The 19,778-nt window shown below is 33.7% G+C and overlaps 1 protein-coding gene and 1 long non-coding RNA gene across 2 annotated transcripts in view; one reads left to right on the top strand and one right to left on the bottom strand.

Annotated features, from left to right (window-relative positions):
* The window catches only part of LOC145680859 (kielin/chordin-like protein), a 1,295,905-nt gene that overhangs the window by 1,152,470 nt on the left and 123,657 nt on the right, over window positions 1–19,778 (top strand). The window contains exons 36-40 of the mRNA XM_081751993.1: window positions 655–919; window positions 2,872–3,128; window positions 7,037–7,210; window positions 13,250–13,429; window positions 14,392–14,556. Coding sequence (XP_081608119.1) covers window positions 655–919; window positions 2,872–3,128; window positions 7,037–7,210; window positions 13,250–13,429; window positions 14,392–14,556 — 1,041 coding nt within the window. The remainder of the gene's footprint in view (window positions 1–654; window positions 920–2,871; window positions 3,129–7,036; window positions 7,211–13,249; window positions 13,430–14,391; window positions 14,557–19,778) is intronic.
* On the bottom strand, window positions 786–16,109 carry LOC145680861 (uncharacterized). The gene is made up of 3 exons (XR_014130689.1): window positions 15,662–16,109; window positions 12,140–12,242; window positions 786–911 (listed from the first exon to the last, which is right to left on the bottom strand). It is a non-coding gene; the product is annotated as an uncharacterized LOC145680861 (long non-coding RNA).

Raw genomic sequence — 19,778 nt, 5'->3', positions numbered from 1 at the left:
TCATCGACTCGTTTTAATAAAATTTGTTTTGTAAATTGACAGTAACATTTTAAAATTAGTAACAGCAAGCTTAAAAATTAAATAAACAAGTATTTACAATAAAATAAAACAATCAATAATCACAATGTGTACCAAGAATGCTCGAAGCCTATTTGGTAGCATCCAACAAAAAATTATATTTTAAATCAAAATAAATTATAAAGTAAAAACAGATTTGGAATGATCGGTTTTCAGATCGTTACAGTTTTATTAAATAACACAATTTTAGAGTATTACATATTTCAAATCTACATGTTAAACGGAAATAGCAATACAACGTATTTAGTGATACAAACTAAGGACGCTACAACATTATAAACATCCGTAAACATCCGAATTTTGAAGGCTTTGCAGGCCTCCACAACAATAATAACACAAGTAAGAAGTATGTGTCATTACACTCCGGAAGTATTTCGAATTCTATGACCATGACCTAATATAATTGTCTATGTGAACAATGTACAGCCATAATACTAAAGACAATATTTTAATTTATTAATGATGTGATAATAAAGGCTTAAAGTAAATATAAAACTTGTTATAATTTCAAGCAGAGATAAAAAGGATCTCCAAAGAAGCTTATGAAGTATTTATTGCTTGCTTTTCTCAATTTAGATGGGTGAAATCCAATGTACTCCTAAATCATGTCCTTCAGTTACCGAATGCACACATCCTGCCAACGGTTTATGCTGTCTAGAATGTGGAGGCCGCTGCAGCTATGAAGGCCATTTATTTGGAAACCAAACTGGATTTGTAGATCCTTTGAATCCTTGCAGAGAATGCTTTTGTGATAGAGGAAATGTGACTTGTTCTCAGAAAGAATGTCCTTCTGTAGACTGTGATTTTCCAGCGCTCAAGGGATGTTGTCCAGCCTGTGAAAGTAAGTATAATATTATTGTATGGTATTTGCATTTCTAGTATGGTATTTGTGTTACAGAACAAATTATATGTATATTTGCGCATAGATGTGATCAAGTCACATACGCTTTTTCCATAGGAGTACATAGTCTTCCGAATAGACATTAGTTTATTTCTACTGTACTTGTATTACCCTTAAACCATGAGAAATAATAGTAGATTGCATAGTACGCATCTTTTAATAAATGGAAGACTAAAAATTACTCATAAAATTAAAAGGATTTCTACAAATATCTATATAAAAATAAATATAAATGAAATTTATAATCTCCTTCACGAGTACAATACTGCCTTATTTATATTTTGTTCCAAAAGTATCAATGTTATCAAACCGTAACTCTGTGTCATTTCGAGAAAAATGTTTGCTACATTTTTAGAGCTGTGTAAATAAATTCAAGGAAAATTTATCACTGTCAGCGTTAATGAAATGAATTGTTAGTTCTGAAGTCGCATTGTTGGTCCAAATTTCCTTTATCACCACAATATTTTTTTCGGAGTGAGATGTGAGTATAATAAGACATATATTGGTATGACAAAGAGCAACTCATAGAAACTATAATCAAGGAACATATTAAGGACGCTAAAGATGCACAAAACAGAACCATATAAGTTTTGTGTAATTCTATGCAAGATGTAGAAATTTTAGGCAAAACTTCTTCAACCATTTTTACATATCATTTTTCCTTAATCTCCGAAATCATACTTGGAATGTCAAGTGACATCACTTAGTAATTTGATTTATTACTTCTTGATATCAGCACAAGCTGAATTTGTTTCCATGTATAGATAGGATTGAACTCCTGCTTTTGTCAAATACAAGACATACAGAGAGTTCCCTAGTAACGTAAATTTGACACACACAAAATCATACTTATGTAAGAAGTTTCCGATATAAATAAAATTTACGAACGCTACTTACATCTGAAGTAAGAAGTAAAATTAAATTTTTAAACTCTATTTTGAGAGTTATCTAGTGAATAAAGCAAAGCTGCAGTTGCCATAAATTGTATGAATCATGCTAGGATACTCTGCGTCTAAGCCATTGATCAGGTTGCGGTCTGCGCGTATTTCTGGCAAAGATACCGTGTGACTGTTTTATAATGTTCTTTTACTGATAGCGTTCTAAGAATGTAAGATTCTACACCTTATTTGTAAGCATATTATGTAATTGGAGTTTTGCACTGCATTATTATTAAACAATAGTTTTTCGATTTTTTCATATTTTTTATATTTGTCTGCGGCAAATCTTAGGTTATGGTGAAAATTCGACTTACGTAAATTTCGACGAAAGCTTTGGAATAGGAAATTTGTGTGTGTGTATTAGTTTCTGTTCAAAATATCTAAAGAACGACTCCCAGTAATTGTCGAGATACGACTATAATTCAATACTTCACTAAATATTATTTTAGTTTTAATTAAATATGACTACCTACCACGAACCACATCTTCAAGATACTGATATCATGGACAATGCCAGTAAAAATGTAACATCATAGTAAAAATAATGCAAAATGATCGTAGTTATTTCGAGATATTACCTTTACAATTAGTTCTTTGGTGTATGCTTTCAACATGTTTATATTATTTGGCCGTCTTGTAATGTACTTTTTAGTTTAAGAATCACCACCACCATACAAATGTTACCTACAAAATATCTATTAATCTTTCTGAAATTCTGGATCTTTTTCTTCAGATAAAACTTCTTGTAATAAACACAGGCATGTCATTAGTTTTTCAAAGAAATCTTTTATCGCTTCTCACTGACTAAGAGTATTAAAAGAAAAATGAACCTTAAATAGTTTTCTTATTAGACATGATTGTCGCATCGAATTGAGATATTTTTAACGTTTGCTGAAATATTTTATTTTTCCTTAGTAGTTAAAGATATGTAATACCTTCTGCTTGTTTTTGCAGATTGTTTCTATGAAGGACGATTAATTTACAGTGGTCATATGTTTCCACATCCAATGAACCCTTGTGAAGAATGCAGCTGCATGGATGGGAACATTCGCTGTATTCCTATTCCTTGTCCTCCAGTAACTTGTACTCATCCAAGAATAACTAACTGCTGTCCTTCGTGTGTGGATGGCTGTAGATACGAAGAATTCATTTTGAACGAGCACGAAATGTTTGTTGATCCTTTGGATGAATGCAATACTTGTGTATGTGAGGTAGGTAGAATATCTTGCTTCTGTTATGTAGATTATCGGAGTATGTTTGTCAATATGAATTGTATTGTTCTCTTTTATATTTTCTTTCTTTCTTGTGAAAGAATAAATACAAATAATATTTATAATTTCAATAATAATAATAAAGCAAATTACTCATTTCATTTATATTTTTCACATAAATATATTTGAAAATGAAATGAAATCTTTTGAGTTTTAGTCCCACGGTTATGCCGGTTAGGCTAAAGGAGACCGTGATGATGAGTAATGAATAAAATGGTGGAATGAAGAAAGTGGGAGAAAACGGAAGAACCCCGAGAAAACCCACGCACACGGTGTTTGTCCACCACAAAGTCTACTTGGCGGGGGCTGAGATCAAACCCGGGACCCCAAGCACCAGAGGTGAACGTTCTACCACTGAGCCACCGCGGCCCCCATAAATATATTTGAATTACACGTTACATGTGTTAAATTCAAATGCTCAATATACTGACCTAGTTTTAAAAGTTACACTGTATACAGATGTAAATGTATGATTCTTTTCAACTTGAAAATTTGAAATCGAGATTCACAAAGAGATAGGAACAAGGGTTGTATAATTTCTTTCTACAGTTTGATGAAAGGGTACTGAGTACACATTTGATTTTCTATTGCCACAATTTGTATCGTTTCTGTGCTCCTGAAATACGCATTTCTTATCTAAAGTAAAATATTAAACCAGTATTGAACTATAGTTAAATAAATTATAGAGAAACTACTAGAACTATTACATGTTTGTAGTTTCTGCACCCCTAGAGTACGTCATTCTTTATTTAAAATTCTAATTCAATATATCTAATCTACTAATTTTATCAGTGGTGTACACAAATTTTTATCAAGTGGGGTTCAATTATCCAATTTCATATCGTTTCAGGATAAAATGTGATTTTTGAAAACCTATCTTAATATAATAAATGCTTATTTTTTCATAATGTCTTGTTTAACCCTTAACAGTTCACTACCTTTGAAAATTATCAAAAAATTATGATATTTGCAGTATGTCGTCTATTTAGTTTGTAGATCATTTGAAAGTAGTTTTCTAAATTTTCTCGCCAATAGTTTTCGTTAGTTGAGTTGTGTCCAAATGGTTACTTTGCACAGTTTTCCGTAAAGTGATTTTTGAGTACTTGTAGCCATATAGTAATAAAGAAAAGTAGTCTCATAAGAAAGGAAAAATAAAGGAAACATGGTAAGAATTGTTTACTTTATAGGATTTAATATCTAAATCTGGAATATTAATTTATAAGAAAATGTAAGGTACTATCTATGAGTCCACATAGAAAAAATATTATTTACATTTCGCTGAAAATACAGATTGAATAAATATGATATTCAAATATATGCGTTGTTTTGTAGAATATTCTTTTTTATTTCATTTTTTATATTTTTAAATTTGAATACATCAACGTAGTGTAACAATGACTTAGGGGTCTAGAAAGGATATCAATTACGAAGTGACAAAAACATTCCTTATCGTGATACATATACTTACAGATGAAACCGCATAAAGGAATTCTTTAGTGAGCTTGTTACTCCCGACTTACACAAACGGCATCTTCCCTTAGATGTGTAGGCTGGTCAGTGAACAACAAAATCTTTCCTTGTATCATCACATGGTCACGTAGCAACAGGTCGACATATTTTCACTTGACGTTCGCCCAAGCTTTCTAAAGATGGTCTCTCTTGTTTAGGCTTTCTGCATTATACTAGTGCAGATGCAGTATCAGCCCGAAACACTAAGATGTCTGGATGATTTCCCAAGTACGTTACACTCTCTTTTGTAAGGTAACCAGCTGTTTACAACAACAAAATCTAGCATGTACCCAAAAATTCTACGACACCATCGTTTTGATTTCATTGGTGTACGGCAGAGTTCTATGAGCATGTTTGACTTGTCTACACTTCTCATGTGTTTGCCTCAGAAGATAAGAAAAGATCTTATCTTCTACCTCCTAAACGATTTTGTCTCATTGTTGGAAGAGTTGAGATTTTCATTACATCCATCAAACATTGCATTAATTTCACACTTGTAAAAAGTTATCAATGTACACGACTAAAAACTAGACTCCTCTCTCTTGAATGAGGACGGTGATTTCCCATAATTTTTCAGCAAGACAGAGCTCCACATCACTATGCGTTATGTTCACGCCAATGGCTCGATAGACCATTTCCGGGACATTGGAATGGGCGACGGAGACGGATAGAGTGGCCCAGATTTTACGCCACTAGAGCTCTTCCTCTGCTGTCATCTGAGAAACCTTATTTATCAAGAACCCATCCATGATATCCACCATCTGATGCAGAGAATTTTGCAATGTGAAACCGTTGACATGCTGTTGCGAATCCATGCGGATTAGCAGAGGCGCTTCGCAGTTTGTCTTGCTCAAGAAGGATAGCACATAGAGCAAAAAAATGCTGTAATACCAAATTTTAACGCTTTGTGACAAAATAACTTCTGAACCAATAACGGTAGGTGAAATAGTCTCTATCACTGTATCCTTGAAATTGAGGTCGTGTCAAATGATACCCCACACATCCTCTTCCATTTTAAAAATCCAAAGTTGGATCCAAGATTATGGCTTCCAAGATGGTCGCCAGGGCAACCATGTCAAACAATATGGTCCATTACCCACCCGAAAAACATGTACCATGAACCAAATGTGAATGACAAGATGTTCCTGTGCTACAGGAGTCTTAACTGACTGATGCCTCAGTCTGTACTATATCTCATATATATAACCTAGATCTGAATCACTGAGAGTAAGATCAGCTTCTGAATCCGAGGTTCCAAAATCCGATAGATTAGAAGAGAAAGAGATCACTACTATTGGCTTTATGCTTAGTTTCCTTCCATAGGATATATCAACGGAGGTAAGTTCTTCATCCATTTTTGACGAAACACAGTCACCTGCAAAAATGTAAATAGCCTATCACAATATTTCTCCTTTGCATCTGACATGAGATTTCACAGTAAAACTTATTTATACACACATATACATTTAGATATATATATATCCCATACTGAGCCTCTGTATGAAATTTAAAATTTGACTAATAAACAGAATACTATGTTTATTTTTCACGTTAGATTTTCTATAAAAACATCAATATAAGCTAGCCCAATTTTGTATTTTTTCCTGTACAAAGTATCCGTTTGATCCGTTAGCGAACAATGTAACCGAATGGTTACATAGTATATTTTTATCATAAATAGTAATCAATTTTTGACATTATGCCGTTTTCATACTTGCACATTGTTGGGCAATGACATATAAACAAGAACATATCGAGAAAAATAAAAACATAAACTGGTTACCTTCAGTATTTAATATTTTCTGTCTGCTTCCAGCACTGCTTGCAAAACAACAACATATCCACACACTACTTCCCGCATAAAATTCACCAGAGTTGTCATAAGGGGGCAATCGCTGCTCTCCCATCGCAGAAAGTATGTACACAAATAACTACAACGAACAATACCGAAATATAACACTCTTCAACCCAATAGGCAAAATCAAAAAATATGTAACCAAATGGTTACGAAAACTCGTTAAGGGTTAAGGGAGACTTTGAAACTTGGGAACCCCCTAATTTTGCGTACGTTACTGAATTCTGCTCTATAAAGTCCTAACCTACTAAAGTTAAATCTAATGTAGAAGTATATTATATGTTTGTAGTAACTTATGTTTATAAGTCTGCAACTCATGTGGATTATTCCTGTAAATTGACATAGAAAATAAGTCAAATCATCAATTATAATAATTAAGACGAAACAAAGAGTGCCCAAGCTTTACTACTTGTTTAAATTTGAATATGATGGCATTGGTGTTCTTTTAAATAATTACGTATTTCTGATTATTATCACTAAATAGGAAGGAAGCGTGATATGTGCAAAACGTCCGTGTCCTGAAGTGAATTGTTTACAGCCGATTCAAGGACCATGTTGTTTAGAATGTGGAGGAGAATGCCAACATGGTAACAAATCCTATGCTACAGGTCAATATTGGTCTGATGATAGCGATTCCTGCAAGGAGTGTACATGTCAAGTAAGTACAGTATTTTTCGTAGCTTCAAAGTTTTTTAAAGTTAGAATTTTGAATAAATTACCTCCTTTCTGAGTTCTGATTCACATATGGTTTCCAACCCAAAGAATATGATCTATCTAATTTAAATTTTCCATTTCTCGTTCTTCTTTATCCCTCTTCTAATACTAAATCACTATAAAATCATCTATTCCAAATAATAATAATAATAATAATAATAATAATAATAATAATAATAATAATAATAATAATAATAATAATAATAATAATAATAATAATAATAATAATAATAGACAGTTTTGAGAGTTTTCTGTACTGTGTAATGCAAGTTTACTAAGCCTTCATAACCTAGTGACTGGCGTAGTCGAGTAAGTCTTAACATGACCTCTTATATTTATTTTTTAATGTTTTTCTTAGCCTAATTAAAAAAATAATTAATTGCTTATAAATGTTTTCACTCTGTGACTAATTTCAGGATATATTTTTATCCTTAAACCGCGTAAATGTGTAATGAAAGTGCGGCATTGTATGGTTTAAGAAGAAAACTATTCAAATAATAATAATAATAATAATAATAATAATAATAATAATAATAATAATCTAGAATAACTTCATCGTTACTTGTAGTGCCACAGCTTTAGTGATCAACATAATGCAGAAAAATACTCTAATACATAAAGGAAAGAAATGTTGGAAAATACAAGCGGACAGATAATACACTTATAACAAAAGAAACACAGATACATACAACATCTAGATGACAAACTTGGCTTGGAGAGCAAATAGGTACACTATGTAATTAAAAGTATCCGGATACCCCCAAAAACATACGTTTTTCATATTAGGTGCATTGTGTTGCCACCTACTGCCAGGTACTCATTATCAGCGACCTCAGTAGTCAGTAGACATCGTGAGAAAGCAGAATGGGGCACTCCGTGAAACTCGCGGACTTCGAACGTGGTCAGGTGATTGGGTGTCACTTGTGTCAGAAGTCTGTACGCGAGATTTCCACACTCCTAAACATCCCTAGGTCCACTGTGTCTAATGTGATAGTGAAGTGGAAACGTGAAGGGACTACAGCACAAAAGCGTACAGGCCGACCTCGTCTGTCGACTGACAGAGACCGCCGACAGTTGAAGATGGTCATAAAGTGTATTAGGCAGACATCTATCTAGACCATCACACAGGAATTCCAAACTGCATCAGGATCCACTCCAAGTACTATGACAGTTAGGCGTGAGGTGAGAAAACTTGGATTTCACGGTCGAGCGGCTGCTCATAAGCCACACATTACGCAGGTAAATGCCAAACGACGCCTCGCTTGGTGTAAGGAGCGTAAACATTGGACGATTAAACAGTGGAAAAACGTTGTGTGGAGTGACGAATCACGGTACACAACGTGGCGATCCTATGGCAGGGTGTGGGTATGGCGAATGCCCGGAGAACGTCATCTGTCAGCGTGTGTAGTGCCAACAGTAAAATTCGGAGGTGGTGGTGTTATGGTGTGGTCGTGTTTTTCTTGGAGGGGGCTTGTACCCCTTATTGTTTTGCGTGGCACTCTCACAGCGCAGGTCTACATTGATGTTTTAAGCACCTTCTTGCTTCCCACTGTTGAAGAGCGATTCGGGGATGGCGATTGCATCTTTTAACACGATCGAGCACCTGTTCATACTGCACGGCCTGTGGCGGAGTGGTTACACGACCATAACATCCCTATAATGGACTGGCCTGCACAGTCCTGACTTGTACCCTATAGAACACCTTTGGGATGCTTTGGAACGCAGACTTCGTACCAGGCCTCACCGACCTACATCGATACCTCTCCTCAGTTCAGCACTCCGTGAACAATGGGCTGCCATCCCCCAAGAAACCTTCCAGCACTTGATTGAAAGTATGCCTGCGAGAGTGGAAGCTGTCATCATGGCTAAGGGTAGGCCAACACCATATTGAATTCCAGCAGTACCGATGGAGGATGCCACGAACTTGTCATTTTCAGCCAGGCGTTCTGATACTTTTGATCACATAGTGTACATTCAAGATTAAGACCAGCTCATTGATTCAATACAAAAAGGGAAACAAAACAACTAAATTGAAGAAAAGAAATTGAAGGCATAATTAAACCATTAAAAATATAGCACATGACTGATCCCACTCTCACGGAACTCGTGAACAAAGTTAATTAACTGTTCTTGCTAGAAAATGCCATAGATACACGAAATAATAACATCTCAAGCCATTGAAGATATGTTGACATAACTGAAACAGATATCAAACGAGCAATTGGAAAATCTAGAAAGTGAAAATCCTCAGACCATGACCTCGTTCAGAACTTTCAGTAAGAGAAGTTCATATCACGTAGCAGCTTCCATAAATGTTAAGACCACATTTTCCAAACCGCAAGAAATATCCCAGCTTTTTAACAAGCATGAGGAGATTTCTTCTAAAAAATAAAAACACTAAGAATTCTGCAAACTACAGACTGATCACTTGTCTTCCTACGATGTAACACATAAATATATAATTCATTGCTAACTGAGAACATAAATTTTCACCTGCGGAAGAATTAAATTATGGTAAAAGAAAGAAAAAAAAAAAGAATGTTAGAATCGTATAGATACAATGCTTATTGAGCAAAATAAATCTCAGAAAAGATATCCTTATGTAGCACTTACAGACTACCAAAGAGCCTCCGTCTCACATCACACTCATATTTAATGGAAATACTACAAATATACAAAATACATCCTACAATCATTGAATTTTTTAAAACTGCTATGTAACAATGGCCAACAAAGCTATATATTTTCAAGAGTCAGAGTAAAATAGTATCCCGACACATAAATTGAGGCATATTCCAATGCGATTCTCTCAGTACCCTCTGGTACTGCACAGCTCTCTCAAATCTGTCAACAGATCCTTAGTAAATACTTTAATGCCTTTAAGATAAGAGCACGCACCAATTATATGAATTCAATCATTTACTACAGACAGATAACCTAATATCTCCAAGATCACTCCACAGACTACTAGAAATAGTAACAGCTTCCAGCCGTGATATCTGTATGGAACTATTTGGTCTAGGAATTAATTCGTGCGGTTGGTACGCACACATTGAAGCTGTAGTACAAACACAAAATACATAAATACCTTAAGAAAAATATTGTCCATCGCTAGCCACCACTTTCGCCCATCTGTCAGGCAATGTACGGATTCCGTGGCGAAAGAAGTCCTCATCCTTGGAAGCGATCCAGTCAGAGACCCATGTTTCGATATCTTCTGAAGAAGTAAACCGCTGTCCAATCAAATCGTTGTTCATGCAATCGAACAAGTAGTAGTCCGAAGGAGCAACGTCTGGTGAATACGGCGGGTGGGGTAAAACTTCCCATCCGACATTTTCTAAATAGGTTTTGACCGGTTTTGCGACATGTGGGCGAGCGTTATCATGTTGAACAATAAGTTTATCATGTCTGTTCTCCCATTCTGGTCGTGTTCTGGCCAGAGCTTGCTTCAAACGCATTAATTGTCGTTGATAACGTTCTCCATTCATAGTTTCACCCGGTTGCAGCACCTCATAGTACACCACACCTTTCATATCCCACCATATGCACAGCATAACCTTTGCACAGTGAATATCTCGTTTTGGTTGTGATGGACCTGGTTCACCTGGTTTCACCCAGGCCTTTTTTCGTTTAGGGTTCTCGTAATGGATCCACTTCTCATCACCCGTAATAATTCGATGCAGAAACCCCTTTCTGCTCTGTCGTTGAAGCAGCAATTCGCAAATGGTTTTTCGTCTTTCAACGTCTCTGTCTTTCAATTCATGTGGAACCCAATGTGACATCTTTTGAATCATTCCCATGGCTTTCAAGCGTTTGGAGACTGTTGTTTGATCAACGCCTAATGCTGCTGCAAGTTGTTCCTGCGTTTGACACGAATCCTGCTCGAGCAATGCTGTCAATTCTTCGTCTTGAAATTTTTTGGCTGTCCAGCTCGCTCTTGGTCTGCCAAGCCGAAATCACCACTTCTAAACCGTGCAAACCACTTCTGACACGTTCGCTCAGCTAGAGCATGGTCACCATACACTTCCACCAAAATACGATGACTTTCAGTCGCACTTTTCTGCATGTTAAAGTAATGCAGCAGGACACCCCGCAAAAACACTTTATCAGGCACAAATTGCGCCATGTTCACTTAACTACAAACTGGTGTTGTTGACGCTTTAATCCACTGCCCTATACTACGAACGATACGCGATGACAGGGGTTTGCAACACATGTGTGGATACACGGAACTGTGGGACGCTCCGTTCGTTGCGCCATCTCTTGTCCACCCGCACGAATTAATTCCTAGACCAAATAAAAGTAGACAAATACAAGCTAATACATCTGCAAAGAGAAAATTAAATAACACATAAGCAATTTCAATAAATGAATGCTGTAAAATGGAAGGATTTAATAGAAAGAGAATATTACAAATATCTAGAAGTAGTACAATTTCAAATCATTTAATGGAAGAGAATGAAAGTCGCCCCACAGAAATATTTTCAGTCAAGAGTTAAAGCAATACTCAAAACTCAACTCACTAATATTAACAAAGTTAAAGCTATCAACTCATTGCAGTATCTCTTATTATATACTGATACTCTTAATATGAACGATACGGATTTTATTTGACGAATTCAGAATGAGACACCCAAAAGCTGCAATTCCCCATAGAAAGCATTAATATCGTAGGCATACTAAACTCTATTAAAAAAGATCGAAGATCTTTAGATTCTATTAAAGATCGAATAACTTAGTGAAAAAAACTTTTGCAGGCACAAAAGTAATGCCCTCTACCTAGCTAATACAGAGTTCACCATTAACTATGAAACAGATTAATAAATTGTAACAAAAGGAGGGCAAAGGAGCACCACAGAACCTTTAAACTTACCTAAAAGACAGTAATACAGGTAAACTATAATCAAATGCCTGACTTAAGAAATTTAGAATCTTCTCAGGAACATTATGGCCGTCCAGGACAGAGTGATGCCAACCTGAAAAATACATACATATTAAAGCAAGAAATACCTGAAAAATTCATAAAATGTAGAAATACATCAGAAATAACTGAACATATCATAGCTTATCCTGCATAATGCCTTTTACGGACTCTTAAAAGATACAACAATGCTACAAAAGCTATATTACTAGTTTTCAGTACAGAACAAGGAACTAATCACCCATTTAAACCATACTATAAATACCAACTGAATCCAGCACTTCAATACAATAAATGAAAACTATAATATAACGTAACAATACTTGCCAACAAACCGGATATTACTATCATCAATAAAATGAACCAAAAAGTAGTTCTCATAGATGTAGCAGTATCACTTATTAGCGACATGCGCACAATATTAACGAGTACAAAATTCAGTAAGTATAACAACTTTGAAGAAAGAAAAAAAAAAAGAAAGAAATAATTAAGGCCAATCATAATACTTATTATCCCTAAAAGTACGGAGATACACCAAGACAGACAAACGCAAAACATATCCTAGAAGAATTCAAATTCTGAACATCTGTCATATAATTGAAAAGTTCTTTGCATAACTGGTAATTTGCATTTATTAGAGATGGCCATCAGATTTTAAGTTAACACTAATTTAAACCGAAATGTATTACTACTACTACTACTACTACTACTACTATAGCTTTTCTTCTTCTTCTTCTTCTTATTATTATTATTATTATTATTATTATTATTATTATTATTATTATTATTATTATTATTATTATTATTATTATTATTATTATTATTATTATATGAATAGAATCGTGTAGTGTGTCTCCATTTCTTGGATATTATTATACAAATATTCCATTACCTACTTCACAAATCCATGGAACAACATCTTTTCTGAACAAAAGAAGTTATAGTATTAAATATTTTAAAGATATACTTTGTATTTGTTGAAGAATTTGATATTATATATAACGCTTGTTAGTTATTATGTGTAAACACTAATAAATTTTTATTCTAATTTTTGTTTTACAGGAAGGAGAAGTTCTTTGTCAACGAAAGCCGTGCATGGAGCTTTCTTGCGAGAAAAAACATACGAAAGAAGGAGAATGTTGCCCAGTTTGTGACTCAGATTGTCAAGTTGGAGAAACGTTGCTAAAGAATGGCGAAACATTTACGCCCGAAGACGCAGAGTGTAGTGTTTGCTCTTGTCAGGTAAACAATGTAGTATTGGTAATAAAAATTAAATGAACTTTTCTGGATGAACTAGTAAAAGAATAAAGGAAGATCTTGGAATTGAGTATATTTTGAACTGTTTTCTTTTAAACTTGTTTAATGGGTACAGTAAAATGACCATAGATATTCTGTAAAGAACGCACAGATCCAAATTTGAATGTAGAAGCGGGCTGTAGAGAGAATAGATATATTGTCCAACGGCAAACGTAGAAAGACATCTTTGAAACTATGATTTCGGAATAACCGGAACATCGAATAGATACAAAATATCCACACTAATGTTTATGATTCGAAGGAAACAATTTATGAAATATACTTCGATTAGGAAGCTGGGAGCGAATTCTTAATAAATTTCTAATTATTTTCTTTTACTTAGTTCACCGAAGTGTTACTTCACAATCTCATAAATTATAATTGAAGTACAGTCATCCACAGTTTGCTCGAAATCTGCCAATATGGTAGTTCTAATAAAGGTAGCCCCAGTGTATAGAGCCAGAAATAATAGCATTGATAAACAAAACGCCGTTCTTACATATATCTCAACTAAAGTCATATATCCCACTATAGCCCACGATATTAAATTTAATTTAGTTCTTATGTATCCGTATTTAGTTATGTATAGTGTCACTAAGATATTATCTTTTAGGTGTATTATGAAAAAAATCATACTTAGCCCCTATACCTCAAAACATCTTAAGCTCTCTAGTTCATGTCTAGCATAATTTACAAAAATTTTAGGAATACTGACAACGTTGAGTACTAGTGTCTAAAACTCTTCAAATTTCATCAATTAATATAATACATTAAGAGAGTTTAAATGTTATGATGAGATTAGACTAAAATTGGTGATATCGGTTTATAAATATTCTTACTGAATTGAAATGTTCTGCTGCACAGCAATTAAAAACTTAGTTTCTTATATTTTTTATTATATTTCATAGAATGGAAAAGTGGTTTGTAGTGATTTACAATGTGATATTCCATGTGAACATCCCAAGCCTGTTTCCGGGCAATGCTGTCCTCAGTGTGTTGATTGCTATTACGAAGGACGAGTATTTATGAACGGAGAAATGTATGAGGAAGAATGTCAGACCTGTAAATGTGAAGTAAGTTCACGAGACTTTTCTTTGCATAGTAGCATGTTTTGAATATATACTTTCAGTCGAGAGTTATACAGATTGTGTTGTATCTCATCTGTTGTGGGTTTCAAGTTGTGAGTTTACCTGTATTAAGTCTAGTAAACATTACATTATTTCATTATTCAGTTATAAAGTAGTTAAATCCTTAAAGAAGCTTTTACATTTTAACAGAAAAGTTATAATGAGTTAAATATTCCCTTGTTGACATATTTATATTTCATAAAGCTAAAATTGTATTTTTTTTCTTTTTTCGACTTCATTGAATTTTATGATAATGCCTTGGTTCTGTACATTATATGAAATATTGAATAGAGTTCAAATTTCAGGCGATGGAACAAAACCAATATCGTGGAGAGAAATCAAGATTATAAGATAACACATTCATGTTTAAGTGGTCGTAAAGAATGCTACGAGAAGCACATAATATGTGTACCAATTGTCAATATTATTTGGCTGCCCTCACGGACGTTGGTGCAGCTGAATTGACCTCGCTGAAGACTGTGGCCGAAGAATCCGAACTATCTATTTTTATCGCCGAAGTATGGCTTTCCTTAAATTCCTTGAATCAGTAAAACGCGATTAACTGTGGCAGAGAATATTCCCCATAATTCTGCTGCAATAATTGGTATTCTTCAGATAGACAAAAAGAATTTCAAAGTCACACATCGGTCCTTCCAAACCGACTCGTCTTAAGAAAGACTAAAGCTTGTAAATGACACCTGTTTGTCATTACGTAAATTGCCCACTATTGCCAAGTGCATGCTGCACTTCGATCTATTCACACTCATTCTTGTTAGGAAGCCATCCTCCACACCTAAAACTTTTCATAATGAGCAATACGTTCATTCCCTTCTTTAAAAACATGTCCTTGTATATTCATCTACGTAACTGTTGACACCAGTAGTCTTTGTACAGTTCCCGTATACTAAGACAACGTATCAAATAGCACTGCTCAATTATCAGTTGAGGTTTCATATGTCCAAGAATTACTTTAAATACTTACGTCAACAATAATCAGATATTAATTCTTACAAACTACCAGAACTACAGTAGTGAATTTATTACTTCTCACCCATTTTCCTTGAGAACCTGGACATCAAAATGGATTTCTTCTATTATCAAAGGCCATTCTTCTTGCTTAATATTGTTTAGTCCAGAGTTAAATTCATCTTCATTCATGCAAGAAGTAAAGCTTCTGTATTCCGTTATGAGATTTCGATAAAGCTGAGGCATATCATACTTCCTTTATTCAGTGCTATTGTGATACTACATATGATCTCCATTGTAAAAAAAGAAAGAAATCTCCTGATCTTTTATCATCTCCTTTTTAGAGTTATGCGCTGATTCTTTACCCTTTAGTCTTCCTGAACAATGTTCAAATATTGCATTGGAATGTCAATTTATAATGCTTCAGGTATAAAAGACCATGGGTAGCATCTAGAATGTCCTAGAAATCACTATTAAATGCATAAATAAATTTTAAACAAAGAATTGGGGAGGCCGAAAACATTTTCCTTTCACCTGAACTAAAACGTTGTATAAAATATATTCATAGCAACCATTTGATTGTTCAATAGTTTTAATTGAACAAAAATAACAATTAGTATAAAAATAAATAGTAATTGATACTGAAAGAAATAACAGTAATTAAATGGTTCAAAAATCAGCTGAAATGTGTTAAATATTTAAATTGTCTTGAACCAATAGTTAAATAAAACTACTCCATTTAATTAGTTTTCAATTCTACCCACCGAAGCACAAAATTTAGCGAGATATTAGACTAAGCCTCTAATCTGCACGGAACACAGGTATTCTATCACTTGCATATTAAAAATCTATTCCTATATTTTTAGTATAAAGATTCTAAATTATTAGGAATGTTATGCGTAGTAGAAGCAAGTGGAATCTTTTCTGTTTTCATTGAATATTTTCATAGTGTTATCTTTTACCAATTTCAATATGTTTTTTTTTTTTTTTTTTTTTTTTTCGAAATTTATGCGGAACATATTTTTAAATCAAAAGGCAGGAGGGAATCCATTCCCTAATTATTGAATGATTTCAACCCCAAGCAGTAGTAGTTGTTAAGATCTCGTAGGACATTTACAAAATATTCTATAAGATACTTTCGTATTATTTTTTTACGAAAGATTATTGTTTCCATTTCCATTTAGGCTTCTTAGGCGACAAGATAAAAAATTCACTTGCTGAAAAGACTATCAGAATACTTTTTTTCTTTTCCTTTCTGAGCTGGGAAAACATGATGCAACCCGTTGCTACACCGATTGATTGTACCACCAATAAATAAGATACCAAAATAATGAAATATTAAAGCACTCAATTTATTACCAGATTTCCAAATCAAGATCGGAAAGTGTAATAACATCAGTATTGCAGTATCAATTATGTACACATAAAGAAATTGGCAAAGGTTGTTTGAATCAATGTAGTTTCATTCAACAAAATAATAATACATCAATACGTCACATACACAGAGTATACGATCACATAGCTGGAAAATACATAATTAATAACATTTGATCAATCCCAGATAAATTACTTGAAGAAAGTTCATGCAATGTAATAATAAAACTATTTCTCAACGTCAATATTTTCCATAATATTAATAATCATATTTATACTATAATCACTTTTTACGTCATATACCGTTAATTCATTATATTATTATATCATTTGTCTGGGATGAGTAACTGTTATCGGTATAAAACAGTTGTTATTAAAATCGTATAATCATATGTTAAGTAGACATGGACAGATTTATCAGATATTTAGAGCAGATAGAATATAGATTATTGTTGTTTGATTATTTCAGTATTACTTACAATTTTGTAGAAGCGACTAGGAAGTGCTTTGGAGCAGGACAAAAAGAGACCGGTTAACAGGCCATATTGCAATTCATCTTTGTTACAATAGATCAACAATAGATCAAAATTCTCGATATGCAGGCTCCTAATTGAACAGTTGATGTTGTTTTGCCAAAAATTCCGTCTTTATCTATTACACATCGATAAATTATTATGATTGTTCAGTCGAGGTCAATGTTCGTTTTATTTACATGATTAAAAAATGAACATCAAAATTAATTTGAAATCAACAATGATCGAAGAAATAGAATTCTAGCTAGTATATTCAATCATGTTGAAGAAGATATCTTTATATAGAAAAAGTAATATTTAAGATGATTATGTGTATTGCTCGTAATATTCGATATATGGGAACTTATGGAAATAATCAGCTGAGTTTAACTACCAAACACAACACTTATAGCCTAAAAGAAGACTTTTTCGAAGTCGGAGGCACACCTCAACACTATTAATAGTGAAGAAGAAAGAAAAAAAGAATTTTAGCTATAACTAATTTAAAATAGTAGTTCTAAATTTTCAGCATATAGTATCATTGGATTCGGCAATCTTAAGCACCATTTTGACATAGGCACAAGGAAAAGATAGTATGTAATATAATATTACATCACCGGTATAGATAATGAATGGCACAGCACAGGAAATAACAAAAAAAAAAAAAAGATAAGTAGATACCTACAAATGAGTAATAATACAGCATAGGGAACAGCTAACCAGAATATTGTGATGTACAAAATGAGCCGTTATAATTTGAAGGATTTCCACTATTTTGAAAAATCTCATAATAATTCCAGATTTTCTTCCGAGGAGCATCGAAACATCTTTAAAGTTGTAATAGTTTTGTAATCCTGTCGATTTCCCATTAAGAATTTTCAGAGCGACACGGTTTCTCAATATTTCATCAAACCTCATGTAACATTCCATATATTTTTGAGTTTGTCTTTTTGGTGGTATCAGTAGCGGATGGATCACCATCATGATGAAATCTTGTTCTTTTAACGTAGACAAAATATCTACACTATCAGACTCTTCAAGGTTCTTCTGGACCTCCATCTTCACCGTTATTTGGCGATCCTTCTTCTTGATAGTATCCATTGCAGGTGGCCAAGGATGATTTCGCTTGAACTTTCAACTGCTGAATATGACATAAAGGTTTCCGCTGGACGTTTTCCCATGCCACAAACATAATTCCTCAAGAGGCCTTGGATTCCTTTCAGAGATTTGCTGCACTGGGTGTGGTCTGCGCTAAATTTGACTGGAGTATGCGATTTAAATGTCTATTGTTTCTTACTACGAGTCTCTATTCCTTCCTTATTCTTGATTGATTGTACACCCAGGTATTGGGGATGATTGGGTTCTTTTTCAAATTTAGAGTGAGGAAAGGAATTTTCCCTTACATTCTTGGCACATTTGACAAGTATGGGGTGATTGGAAGCCTGAAAGAAAATATACACCTTATTGCATTGAAATTGTATCATTTTGGTGGAAAGTATCGAATAATTATAAAAATAAGAAATCTTGGAAATGTGAAGAAACGTACCATCTTTTATCCGCTTATGGTTGACCGATTTCAACCGTGGCCAATGAAGATGATCAGGATATCTTAAAGACAATATTCACTATGCTTTTGTTAATAACGAATAATTTTTACTTAGTTTATGTCAGGAAACTGTTTAATATTTAGGAAACTTACAACATGGAGTGGATTTTACATCTTTTCATCCCTTATTCTTATCTCTAAAATTATATAATTCAAACTTTTAGATATCACATAAAATAAAAATATGTTTTACTAAACACTATAAGAAATTGAAATAGATTCTCATCACTTCTACAGAAACACATCTTTATATATGGATGATGAATACAAGATGCTCTGCTAGGATACGTTATATGATTCTTGATTAGCGTAAGTTTGAATGAGTGAATAGATGGGGAGCAGATTAAAAATGCTTTTCTACTTCATTTATCTCATTCAATCGTTCTCGTGAAGCCTTCTTAAAAATTTTTGAACTAAAAATAATAGATTTTGGTCAAGTAATATTACGTCATTGATTTAAATAGTCTTCTTGTAATAAATCTATGGTTCAGTTTACTTCCCCTCCGTCAGATAATATGCTGGAGAAACCTTAATACATCAGAATATAAAATAACGATGATACGAATTTTCTCGACTTTAAGTTTGTTCGCTGTGAAAAAGTTTTAAATTGTGGAAAATGAAGTCATTAACTTTTAGGAAAAAAACAAAAATAATTTACACATTTGTAGGAAATATGTAAAATGTAAGAAGACTAATAATTAAACTCGGGA

The sequence above is a fragment of the Thermobia domestica genome, chromosome 3 (genome assembly GCF_964235325.1).
Source record: "Thermobia domestica chromosome 3, izTheDome1.hap1.1, whole genome shotgun sequence".
Taxonomy (NCBI): domain Eukaryota; kingdom Metazoa; phylum Arthropoda; class Insecta; order Zygentoma; family Lepismatidae; genus Thermobia; species Thermobia domestica.
This window is presented reverse-complemented; position numbering and strand designations above follow the sequence as displayed.